This window comes from Talpa occidentalis, unplaced genomic scaffold (genome assembly GCF_014898055.3).
Source record: "Talpa occidentalis isolate TD23 unplaced genomic scaffold, MPIMG_talOcc4v2.1 talOcc4.2, whole genome shotgun sequence".
NCBI classification, from domain to species: Eukaryota; Metazoa; Chordata; class Mammalia; order Eulipotyphla; family Talpidae; genus Talpa; species Talpa occidentalis.
This window is the reverse complement of record NW_023602073.1, coordinates 121,676,539-121,690,151: the sequence shown is the minus strand read 5'-3', so window position 1 is coordinate 121,690,151 and position 13,613 is coordinate 121,676,539. Positions and strand designations below refer to the sequence as shown.

Sequence of the window (13,613 nt, the reverse complement as noted above, 5' to 3'; positions counted from 1 at the left end):
ATGATCTCCAGATTACAAATGCTGTGATGGGTTTTAAACTTGCCAACAACTTAAAACCTGTTTTCATTTGTGAAATGATAGTCACTCTCTGAACTGTGCTCCTAAGAAACAGGACCTTGACACAAGCCCTGATCCTGCTATTTCCTAGTAAAATGAGTCTGGATAAAAGTTTGTGATGTAAAGGTGTGGTTCATGGCATTTGTGCAGGTGGGTATCTAGGAGCAACTGTGGAAGGTAAGGAAGGTGGTATGAAAAATCTAGATCATGCTTATAAATATTATAGTGATTTTGGCATATTGTCCTGTGTTTTTATTTCATTTGAATAAAGCATCTTTACCCATTTTGAATTTATTTCTAATCTGAGGACTAGGTTTCTTTAATCAGTCCAGTGGGTCTAAGTGCTACTGTCTTTTTTTTTTTTTTTTGGTCAAAATAACTTAAATAGAAAGAAATAAAGAGAAATAAAGGAGGAAGACAGGATTGGCAGGAGAAGGGAAGAAAGGAGAGTTGCAGCAACATTCTCTGGCAATATCATCAAGCAATCTTTCATATCACATATGCTTCAGGTTATTATATTTTTTATTTTTTAAGATTTATTTATTTATGCATACAGGAACTGGGGTACAGGCCAGAGGTGCAGGAGGTGGGAGGATTCATCAGAGATGAGTGGGGAGCGGAACAGGTGGATCTATTGAAATACACTGCTGAGGGAAGCAACAGGTGAGACAGGAAAGGTCTGCTGCGCCTGTGGGCTGCTCCCAGACTGGCCAGGGATCAAACTTGTGCATCAGAGGCTGCAGATTGCTTCATAGTCCTGTGCTTAACCCCTTGCACCACCAGGGAGGCCCCTCCTCAGGTTATTTTAGACAATAAAGTAATGAAAGTCATTAGCACTTTTTTTATTATTAACTAATAAACACTGATATCTCAATCGTATTCTGTTAGCCAGTGTCTTCAGCCTAAACGGAGATGCCTTGGGCAATTTCATTTATGACAAAAGGTTACACTTTCATGGGAACCATTAAGTGTTGGTTTCTGAATTATTTTACCAGAGTTGATGTGGTATTTTCTTTTGGACTCACGCTGTTGAAAACTATACAGTATTCTTTGTATGGATTCTGACTTCATATTTTAGTTGCTTGAAGCTAAAATCATCTATTTCATTTTCCTTCAACATATTATATTCCTTCTAATGCCAGAGGCCTTCAAAAGCTACTAATGAGCTCTTGTTCCAATTAACTGTTTCAAATTTTTCTTCTTTGCTCTTTTGAAGATTAGTAAAGGAAACAAAACTTATTACTAATACTCTCTAAAATATATTTGTTGCTACTGTGCTCAGTGTTTCAAAAGATGTCTACATCCTTTTCTATTTGTTCATTTTTTTCAGTTAAATAGAATAAAATGTCCCATTAATAATTTGAAAATTTGCAAACAACAAATGTGAAAAAGAACACTTTTTCCTTGGACTCCATTTCAGCATCTGTCTTTTTTGCTTTAGCAAAATTAGATCTAAGGATAATGAAGCCTTATCATCACCTTTTTAAAAATTATATCTAATTTTCAAAGCATTAGAATGTATCACGAAGGGAAAGGGAGTTAATATAAAAAAGTTAAAGGGCCTCCCTGGTGGTGCAAGGTGTTTAGTGCAGCGCTATGAAAATCCACAGCCTCTGCAGCAGGAGTTCGATCCTGGCCAGCCAGGAGCAACCCACATGGAGCAGCAGACCTCTCCTGTCTCGCCCGCTGCTCCCCTCAGCAGTGTATTTCAATAGATCCACCTGTTCTGCTCCCTGCTCTGTCTCTGATGAATCCTCTTACCCCCTGCATCTCTGGCCTGTGCCCCAGTTCTTGTATGCATAAATAAATAAATAGTTTTTAAAAAAGTTAAAGATATAAAGATCAAATGGAAATTTCTTGTTTAAAGGGTAAATATTTTTATTATGTGATCCATATATATAATTTGGTAAGGTAAACAGTAAGTCTTAGGGGAAAAAATGAGTGAAGAACACCAAACAGTAATCTCTCCAAAGGAAATAAAAATGGTTCCTGAACATGTGAAAAAATCTAAATGAGGGAAAATAAGAAATGTAAACACGAGTCAAACATAGAGGGTGGATGGAAACCAGACTTTCACGGTGATCATGATTCAGTGTGTACACATCACAATATTATACTGGACTTGTGAAATGTATGCAATGTTAAAAACTAATGTTGCACTTCCATAAAAGTTTATTTAAAAAGAAAAGAAATGTAATTCAGAACAAAAATGGTATTTTTTTCTCCTAGATTCACAATATGAGAATAGAAAACGGCAAGAGTGCAGTATAATAGAGTTTGCTATGCACTATTGGTAGGATAATTCAGTAAAACAATTGTGGATAAGTGATAGTCAAGTAAATACTATACATCTTAAAATTTTGCATAATATTTAATTATTCCTAGATAGTTAAAGGTGAAGTCACAAATGAAAAGTAGGGCTGTTTTTTATAGATATGATTATAGGGAATTACCATGAAAATGTGGAAATAGCATACTCTATAAAAATATCTGAGAAGATAACGGATGTTATATATTATTTTATTAAGCATAAAATATAGTAGTGTAAAGGGTGAAATAGTTGGATAGCTATATGAATTTCAAATTTTTTGAATGTTAGAGATATTAAGACATATTTGAATATGCAGCATAATCAGACATGCTTCATTTGCACATACATGAAGAAAACATGCCTAAGTCTTAATAAAGTTAATTATTATTATTAATGACTTTCAAATGTAAAATACAGAAGCATTTACTGTTTTTTCATAATGAATTGCTTAATAAAGCAAAAATACATACTTACAAATATAGATATCATAAAGGCCTATGCTTTTAGAGGAGAGAAAAATAAATTTCATTATTAATCTAAGTCTCCAGTGTAAAGCCTGTGGAAACATCTTAACTGCAGTAATATGGTATCTGCTCAGCCCACATCTTTCATTGACCAGAATTTCTATCATCTATGATTTCACTGAAGTTTCTTTTTATTATAAATCCTTTGCCATCTTTAGGCAAACTGAAAAAATATATAAATTCCATTTTTATGAGAAATTCTCTATTTTCTTAATCTACTTTGACCTTCAACATGGAGTCATGGCTATTAGATTCCATGAACTTAATTATATAGACTAGAGGGTATGAGGAGATTATCACTGGGAAAAGGAAGAGCAGTAAGGAACTGTTTCTGAAGGCTGGAGAAAAGAGGAGTCTGAATAATTATTGTCTGAGTAATTAACTTCACTATTGCCTGCAATAACTGGGAAGACAGAAAATATAAATTTGTAGATCTGCCAAAGCAAACAGTTGACAGTATTGTCATGTTTTAGTCACACATAACATAATATTGTAGGACAGAGATAAGCCCAAGAAGAAACAATGTACTTTTCAAGCAGACTTTTGAGGATATATTTCCAACCCAGGACTTGCTGAGTTGGAAAATAAAAAAAATTTCACATTTACAGAATCTCCAGCTGGCAAACATTTTCCAAGTACGACATTGTCTCAAAGAAAAGATCACATCAGAATGTCGTCTGCAAGTTGAGATCAAATCAAAGTTGTAGCTCCTAGACACGTTGTTAAACTTCAGAAAGATTTCAGAAACTCTCAGCAATATGAAAGTTCTAACAATCCTGAGTGTCCCAGGGCATCATAACTCTTCCATGCAGCTTCTCTTGAAAAGGTTTATGGACATATATTTTATTTAAAGGGATGAAATTATAGTTTGATAAATGGAAATCCTGCAATATTTTTAGAGTTGTAGCAGCTTGGAATAAAAGGAATAGAAATAATTCGACCAATATCTTGAAATATTTGCTCTATTTTAAATTGCTTGTCAGTCTGTTGCTAGTTTATATAGTTTGCTATTGTTTCAAATAATAACATAAGGAGAAAAATATTATAGCTGAGAATTATTGAACACCTTTAAACAAAAGCATTGTGCTGAGGACATTTTATAAACTATTCCACTTACTCCTCAAAAGATTAGTTTTAAACTGTTCAAGAATACTGAAGCAAATCTAGGTTTTTATCTCAGGAATGTCATCGGAAATGGAACTGACATACTTATTTGATATATGCAGAGCAACTTTATAAGATTAAAATCATGAAGGCAACTCAAAATCTAATGAAAGAGGAAAGCTAAATTAAGAACCTTACATTTTATGGCTTATAATACAGCAATTAACCAAAGCACGTGAGTTAACATAATTATTGCCTTCATTTTAAAGGTAGGGAAACTAAGTCTCAGTGAGGTTATGTTGTCTGAAGTTACTTCAGAAAGCCCACTCCTAAGCATTATACCTGCACTCTTTTTATATGGGATCAAATTACTATTTATATAAGACCATGAAAATATTAACAAGTTTTGCACATTGGAAAAATGACCTGTGGGTCTCCCTGGTATCATGGGGCTTAAAGTCTCAGCATTATCAAGCTATCCCAGCCACTACTGCGTCAGTTCAATCTCTGGCCAGGGAGCTACCCACATGGTGCAGCAGACCTCTCCTGTCTGGCCTGTTGCTCCCCTCAGCAGTGTATTTCAGTAGCTCCACCTGTTCTGCTCTCCACTCTATCTCTGGTGAGTCCTCTTGCCCCCCACACCTCTGGCCTACACCCCAGCTCTTGTATACATAAATAAATTTTAAAAAAAGAAAAAAAAATGACCTGCAACAGCACACATCCCTACATTTCATAAGATTTGCATGGCCACATATCCTTAGCGGTGACATACACTCACTAGAGGTGCCTAGAGGAGGAGACTATGACTTCTTGCTCATCCCTAATCAGACAGTGCATCTTTTGGTCCCAGCCGCCTCCACATTTCCTGTTTCAGCACCAGTGAACTTTATCTGGGTTCCAGATGACAGTGAGAACAGGTCACAGGAGGGCATCTTTTATGTGAACAGGCCTTCATGAAACGCGAGAAGGCCTGCTGGTTTATGTCGAATAAGGCAGAGCCTTGGCAGCATTATCTTAAATCTATGTCTTTGCCACAAACTTGCTTTATAATTTTAAATAAATGCCTATAGACATTTCTTTTGTCAAAAATAGAAGAAATAGAAAAAATGATGAAACTAAAAAAAAAAATCTACATTAATGAAGAGCTATAGCTGAGATCTGAGGCACATACAAAAGTAAAATATCCAAAGTTATGGTTCCCATAGCAACTGCAACACAGTTGGGTTTCACTTTTATGTTAAGTAAGTTTAACTTGAGTGGTAATGCAAAATACTTTCTCTGAGCCAAGAAGAGAATTATGAAAAACACAGAGACTGTGGTTCAGAATCCTGGCCTACAAGTATGTCAGATAATAATCCTAATATGTATAATATTTTCACACCAAGCTATATATCTATACAGTCTCTTATATGAATTTTATACTATCAGCCTAATAAATATGATTATTAAAATGAGAAAATTCCCCATTAAAATTGTTAAATCAGAGGCCATGCCTTTGTAATTTGGAAATATTGGGGCACATTTCTGCTAGTAATTATAAGAGAATATTTGCTGAAATAACAATTTATGAAAATACAATCTCATTACATCCACTGTCAAGTACTTCATATTTGAAATTACTGTAATGTAATCTGAAACTATGAAAACAACATATGGTACATTAAGGACAGAATATACATGGATGTTTTGAAGACATCTGTAGTTTGCATATATTTTTCTATTTCAATAAAAAAATTTAAAAGGCAAGAAGGGTACTTACTCCTGTTATGTAACGAGGTCTATATTGAATAGTTCCAAATAAACCAAGAATGACGATAATAATATGTATAAAATTTGCCAGGATAGGTGCCCACTGATATCCAAGGAAGTCAAATATTTGCCTCTCCAGCACACAAACCTAGAATAACAAAACAGGATATATAGATGAGCACAGTGGTGAGAAAAAATATATCACATTGGTGTTATAATTAGTAATTATAATGGTGTCACCACATCTGACATTTGTTTTTGCCTAACAGTGAGAGTGACATTTTCAGGTATATTTCAAAGGAAAACTATGGAATCTGTGGATTCATAGACAGCTACAATCTTTTCAGGGACGATTTTGCAGAGGCATCAAGCAGTATTCACAGGATGTCATCTGTGCAGTCACAGGATAAATTATATTGTCATATGCACTGTCAAACACTTGAAGCCATCAAACTGCAAGTTTGGGGAGTGAAGTCCACATGAAAGATTTGTTGTTCGGATCTGCTCAGTTGTTACACATAAGTTGGGAATAGAGCAAAGGGGGTTATATTTAGAGAAAAAAAAACAAAAACAAAAACAAAAAAACAACAAAACTCTTCAGCAAGTCCAGTGAGCTGGATTCTAGACACAGATCTGTCATTATGTGGCTGTACTGTCCTAGGTCACTAATTATCCTTCTTGGGGTCTAATTCCTCAGGAATTCCAACTAGTGTCTAACAATGCAGGACTTCTGACTGGTGCCTATGTTCTTCTAACCCTAAAAGTATCAGATGATAAATAGATCGTAATTTTTGGTCATATTAACCAGGCAAAAGAAGGCCCCTAAATTAAATTGAGATGATGGAAAACAAAAATAAAATTCAAGCATCACTGTTATAAAACACAAGGTACTGAAGTCATGTCAAATTATCCTATATTCACCTTGCTTACAACTGTACATTTAAGACAAACATAAAAATGTAAGCAGTCGGAGGAGAAAAGAAAAAAAAAATCAACCAATCTGTTAACCAACCAGCAATAAAAGGACATTGAGATTGGTCAGTGGAGCAGAAGGGTCATTTTTGTTGAAAAATGAAATCTGGATAGCTGCCAAGTCTCTCAATAGCGCTAACAAAACAAAGGACAATGATATGATCTAAACTTAACTGTATTCTTCCTGCCTATCCCCAGGTGGAATGATAATAGACTTCAGAGTAAAACACTGAGAAGAACCTGACTTTCTACGCAGATTCAAACAATTATTTTCATGCAGCTGTTAAAGAAAATTGTTTAAAAAAAAAACCCTAAGTTACTGATATCATTATGCTTTAATGATAGCTCTTGGCGTCAGAACGGACTCTCTTGAAATGGACATTATGCTTTTTAATTTGAATACTAGCTCTTTTTGGAGACTTATTGAATGATGCTTATTTCCACTGCATTACTTTAACTTAGCAGTTCATTTTCCCATCAAACATTAAGAAAGAAAATAAACTCATATCTGTCCCACAATACCTCTATGCCCTAAGGTACATGGGGTACCATATAATATCTATAACAATAATAGGCCAGCAGAGTCAAATATTAATTTTCACTTAGAGTTGGCAGTGATTAGAGAGAGACAGACAGAGACAGAATATGTAGGTCTGTTCTGCCCTGCATATTCTAAATTCACAATGCTCAACAGAACCCCAACAGTGGAATTCAACATTCTGACTGATTAATAAGCACACTGCCCATAGAACTTGAATAGAATCCCAGCCTCATAAACCTTGAACTACCTTCTGATGAAACATCCCTCCAACTGTTTACCAGGCAGTCAACATGACGCACAAAGTAGGGTTATTTGTGATGTTAGGCAGTATTACCGTGTCTCGATGGAATCCATCAAAAATAAGTGATTGTTCTCAGAGCACTATTTTTAATAATCTATATAAAACCCACTTTAATATAAAACTCTCTTACTCTTATCCTATGAATAAACAGTTAGTAGGAATGCAAAACAACAGCAAGAAGAATCTAAACTCTATAAATTTTGAGCATCATAACTGTGGGGACACAGCAGGAAAAAAGTTTAGAGAATGAAGTGCATCAGTCAAACAGTGGGGAATCTCTCAATAAATGCTCCAATTATGGAAGAAAATAGCAACACCATCATTGATTATAAAAATATATATAGATGGCAATATACTTGCTAAGTCTGTAAGGCTGAAATGAGGTTCCATCAACATTTATCAGACATTTTTATGACAGAATGAAGAGTTTCACCTTACATTACTTACAAGGTTGTGCAGACTGAAGAAGTTAATGTGCAATTCTTCACTTATAATACCTCTACTTTCCCCCCTCTTTCTGGTTGGCCCTATTTGCCATCATATCTTTATCACAGATTCTAGAATTTAAAGTTAGGACTACAGAATGGAAGATATTCTGGAAAAATTTAGTGTTAAGAAAGTAAGTATTTATGGGGTAGGCCCTGTCTCTCTCCTAAGTATTCCTTCTGACAGGTTGTGCATTGACTATGAAATTATTGGGGCTTGCACTGTTGGAGGAAAGAGATGGAATATGTATTAAAACAATTACTATGTGCTAGGTAGTCATACAATTCCTAGGCATCTAGTTTCTCTTGATAATACACAAAACTCAGGAAGGTCTTCTTAGTCTAAGGAACCTTTCAACCACTGTGCCTAGTGATTCTCCTGAGGTTTCAGAAATGGCAAGAGGAAAAATGGAAATGTAGGCCTCTGGGCATGACCCCTGTGCTGTGACCCCACTTTGTGGATACGCAGCAAACAGTTTAAAACCAAAAAATCTTTCCCAGGCTATGTCACAGGTGTATGTTGGGTGCAGGATATATGTCATATTTTTAAATTTACTTATTTATTTTGGAATATTGTAGAGACTGTCTTGGTCAGACTTGTCACTTCATATTATATCATCATTGGACAAGGCAAAACTCCTTTTTATTTATTTGTTTTATTTTATTATTTGATTCTTCAGCCCATGTGCTCATGTGTTATTCCCCTTTCATCCACTGGACTATCTCTAATGTATCCACATTGTGTTCCTTTGACTACCACAAATACAAATATTGGTATGGCCTTGAATACTTCATGCACCTGCTGTTTGTGTGCCTGTGTTATTGTCCCAAAAAATGTCTATGGTATAAGCTCCTTCATGCTTGTCTATTTTGCTGATACTTACATTTTGGTTCTTTTGTGTGTGGTTTCTGCATAGCAGCCTATTAGAAATGCGTAACTTGTTGCTTTCAAAAAGAATTCTGTTCCCTTTCATTACTATTTTTATGAGGATTTCATTTCTTAACGTAAATCTGGGACAATTTTGTCAATTGTTATTTCTACATCAACTGAGATATTCACTTTATTCTTTTAGATCATTAACATGATTGATTATATTGATAGTTTTTATCATGTTCAATTTTCTTCTTGGGAAGAAAATGGGATATCATTATCACAGTTTTGATTTGGGTTAATAAAATTTTATTTGAGAGTTTTGTATTTATAAACACTTATAATTCAGTTTTCTTTTTTCTCTTTCTGGCTCTTTAATAAAAGTTGCACTAGCCTTAAAACATAAGTAAGGTGCAACATTTACTTATGCATTTAACAAACTTTTAAGAAACTATCCAGTTTCTTAAAACTGGAAGAAACTAAAGAAACTAAACTAAGAAACTAAACTTTCTTCAAAAGCAGTCTTTTTTAATTTAGGAATACACTGTTTTAATTTAGGAATACACTGTCAAGTGCATAACTATTCAGGAAAATATTGCATGCAGATGACAGCACAGAGGTTAATATCTGTCAATATATAAATGTAAATTATTTTCACATTTTTATTTATATAAATGGAATTATAACACATATGTGACTTTTTACCTTGCACTTTTCACTTAATTATATGTTGTAAAGGTTGTTGTACATTAGTACATCCTGCATTTATAGATCTGTCTCATGATATACTTATTTATACATTCTACTTTAACAGATATTTAATTTGTTTCAAATTTTCAGCTCTAACACATGTGTGCATTAAACAATTCTTTATATGTGTGTTGGCCTCTCCAAAGATTAAATTCCCCAAAGTAGAAATTCTGTGTCAAATTCCAATCTCAAAATCCCACATAAAACAAATATTATTAGGGGTCTCCACTGGTGGCGCAGCGGTTGAGCGCTGGGCTGCGAATGCCCGCAGCCTCTGCAGCACCGGTTTGATCCCTGGCCGCCAGGCAAGGGTCGCACATGGCGCGCAGACCTCTCTTGCCTCCCACTGCTCCCCTCAGCAGTGTACTTCGGCCCTCTGCCTGTTCTATTCCCTGCTCTGGCTCTGGTGAATTCTCTCACCCTCCCGTGCTTCTGACTGTACCCAGTGCTTGTATAAATCAATCAATCAATCAATCTTTAAAAAAAAAAGTATTATTAATTCTTCATTTAATGTCTATATATATATCTACTGCTAAAACATGAAAATTACTCTTTTCTTTTGATTACATTAAATGTGAATTTTAATAGTTGTTGGTAATCTAGTACAGTATGTTTACATTCATAAAGGTCTCAAAAGCCTTTCTGATAAGTACCATTAAGCAAAACTTATCTTACTTTCAATGACAATAAATGTTCATTAAAAAGTCTGTGAAATGTCTCAAGATAAATAAATTATTGATTTTTCAAACTGGAAGAGACCCCACATGCCTCAATTTCTACTCCTAAGTGTCCACTTGAGGAATACAATGACACTAATTTGAAGGGATGTAAGTATTCCTATGTTGTTTGCAGCATTATTTACAATAGTCAAGTTATAGAAATAACATAAGTGCCCAATGACAAATGAGTGGATTAAGAACATGTAATACATATTAATAATGGAATACTAATCAGCTGTAAACTATGAGTTCATGCCATTTGTAATGACATTGATGAAACTAAAGGAAACTATGCTAAGTGAAATAAGAAGAGAGACAAGTTTTGCATTTCCCTGATTACAAGTGATGTTGAACATTTTTTCATATGCCTGTTGGCCATTTGCATTTCCTCTTCAGAGAAGTTTCTTTTTAGCTCTTCTGCCCATTTTTTGACTGGATTATTTTCTTTGTTGTTGCTAAGTCTCATCAGCTCTTTGCAGATTTTTGTGATCAGTCCTTTATCATTAGTGTTGGGTGCAAAAATGTTCTCCCAGTTGGTGGGGTTTCTCTTTGTTTTTGTTATTGTCTCTTTTGCTGTGCAGAAGCTCTTTAATTTGATGTAGTCCCAGCTGTTTATCTTTGTCTTCACTCTCACTGCTTTGGGTGATGTGTCCATGAGATACCATCTCACACCAGTGAGAATGGCACATATTAAAAAAACTAGCAACAACAAATGTTGGCGAGGGTGTGGAGAAAAAGGAACTCTTCTGCACTGTTGGTGGGAGTGCAAACTGGTCCAACCACTATGGAGAGCTGTGTGGAGATTTCTGGACCTACTAAACATAGAGCTTCCATATGATCCAGCAATTCCACTCCTAGGTATTTACCCAAAGGACACAGAAACATCAATTCCAAAGAGCACCTGCACCCCTATGTTTATAGCAGCACTGTTTACAATAGCTAAGCTTTGGAAACAACCCAAATGCCCAAAAATAGATGACTGGATCAAGAAGATGTGGTACATATATACCATGGAATATTACTCAGCATTCAAAAAAGATAAACACATGCAATTTGCAGCAACATGGATGGCGCTGGAAGGGATCATGCTCAGCGAAATAAGCCAAAAAGAAAAAGAAAAATACCGGGTGGTCTCACTCATAGCAGGAATCTAGAAAACTTAAATAAGGGACCAGGAAAATGAATATAAGAAAGTGAAAATCAAAATCAACAAAAAACTATGAACCAGAGACACTTTTTGGGGGGGGGGGGCGGGAGGGGAAGGATTGGGGTCAGAATGGGGCGTTTGCAATTGTATGGGGGAATATAAAAATAAAATTTAATATTAAAAAAAAAAAAAAGAAGAGAGACAAGTAATGACTGATTTCATTCTTACAAGAAATAAAACAAAGTAACAGATAAAACTAATCTAAAGCAAACCATAGCAATCTGGCTGTAGAAGTGAGATTACCAGAGGGGAGAGGTGGGTGTTGGGGAGTAATGGACTTTAGTAGAGTAGTATAGGTGCTTTAGTGGTGAATGTGGAATGGTAACATCCTTAAAACGCAAACAGTGCTATACACCGATGTTATCCCCATAAAACAAATAATTTAAAAATAGGAGGTGAGGTATGGTAATATATATCTGAAAAGCCTTGTGAACCCATACCTCTAAATCATATACAATGTTTAAAACCCAAAGTTACCTAAATAGCACAATGTAAAAAAACAAAACAAAACAAAACAAAAAAAAAACATTGTTGAGTTAAAAATAAAGATTAAAAATAACCAACTGAAGTTTTTAGTCCTAAATTATGAATTGAAATTGAGTTTATCTATGATTATCCTTTTTCTCTGTATCCCCTTCCCACCATCTTTAAGTTTCTCCATTCCCCTTCAGGAACACAAACTTTCAAATTGCTTCAACTCTCAAGTTCCTGAGGAAAGGGATATACTATTGACTCACATTGTGATTCTAGGTAAGTAGAGTGCTCCCACCCAAACCTCATTTGTGTGGTTCGAGTGGACTTCAGTGAATGACAAAGGTCATGTAACATTAATGAAATATGAGTTATGCAATTTCAGGAAACAATAAATGATTTGAATTTTAGTTGTTTGTAGGAGCAGATAACTTACCTAATAAGATACCATTAGCTTTGTTATATACAGTAAAAAAAAAAAAAAAAAAAAAGTAGGAAATACTAGGAAAAACCAAGATGAAAACTGAGATAGACATAAGAGTTTCCAGCATGTGCCTGATTCTTATTTCATCTGTAGTAATCAGGGAAGTTGAGATAAACTTTCAGGCAGCCTTGTCTGTTTCTCATAATTTTGCCAATAAATATTGCTGCTGATCTTTATTCCTATCTCAATCAAATATGGTCAATTTGTTGTTCCTGATTATATCCAGTCTTTATTTTCGGGCCCATAGAGAACTTAAAACACTGGAAATATAAGGAAACATTTCTGGGGGGGCGTCTCCTTGATCCTTTTAAGTATTCTGCACCTTCAGCAAGGCAAGCTGTCCCTGTCCTGAGATCATGCTGCCTTGGATTCATTTTCTCCTGTGCCCTCCTCCCTGGTACAGCAATTCCTGTTTTTCTTTGGTCTCCCCAGTTGGCAAAGCAGCGAATTCCTATGTCTGTGTTTATTCTACCCCTTTGTTGAATCTTACGGTGCTTGATATCATTCCCATTTTTGGTATGTAGCCCCCTTTGCACTTCCCTATAGTGCATTGCAATCTACATCACACTATAAGCGATCTGCTCCAGAATCAGAAAGGATACCATATATTGGTTTCTCTTATTTTTAAGTAAATTCCAAGGGAATCTGAAAAAGATTTAGTGGATTATGGTTCTCTTTATATTGATGAGGTATTGAGGTCTTTATGATATTGTCTAAAATATCACATTATTACAGAGCAAGACTGTACACATATGACTGATGATGTTCCCCGTTGTATATGCTGTCTTGTTCATAGTAGACCAGCTAAGTGAGCACAAACATTCCAGCTTTTAAACTTATATGCAGGAGCTATAGAGAGACAAATTTATTCCATCTTACCAAGAGATCTGTGTATATGTGTATATGTATTTGTGTATGTGTATATGTGTATGTGTGTGTGTAAGTGGCATGTGTTCACAAAAGGGAACAAAATGAAATTTTAAGGAGTTTGGGGAAAAAGGATAATAACAATAATTTACCCCACTTCAATTATAAAAAGGGTTTTATCTCTCCTTCCACATAATTGC

At 35.1% G+C, this 13,613-nt stretch overlaps 1 protein-coding gene across 6 annotated transcripts in view; it reads right to left on the bottom strand.

Moving 5' to 3' along the window:
- The window catches only part of NKAIN2 (sodium/potassium transporting ATPase interacting 2), an 899,800-nt gene that overhangs the window by 482,533 nt on the left and 403,654 nt on the right, over positions 1-13,613 (bottom strand). For all 6 annotated transcript variants that reach the window (XM_054697800.1, XM_037520346.2, XM_054697797.1 and 3 more), the window contains exon 2: positions 5,756-5,893. In XM_054697800.1, coding sequence (XP_054553775.1) covers positions 5,756-5,893 — 138 coding nt within the window. The remainder of the gene's footprint in view (positions 1-5,755; positions 5,894-13,613) is intronic.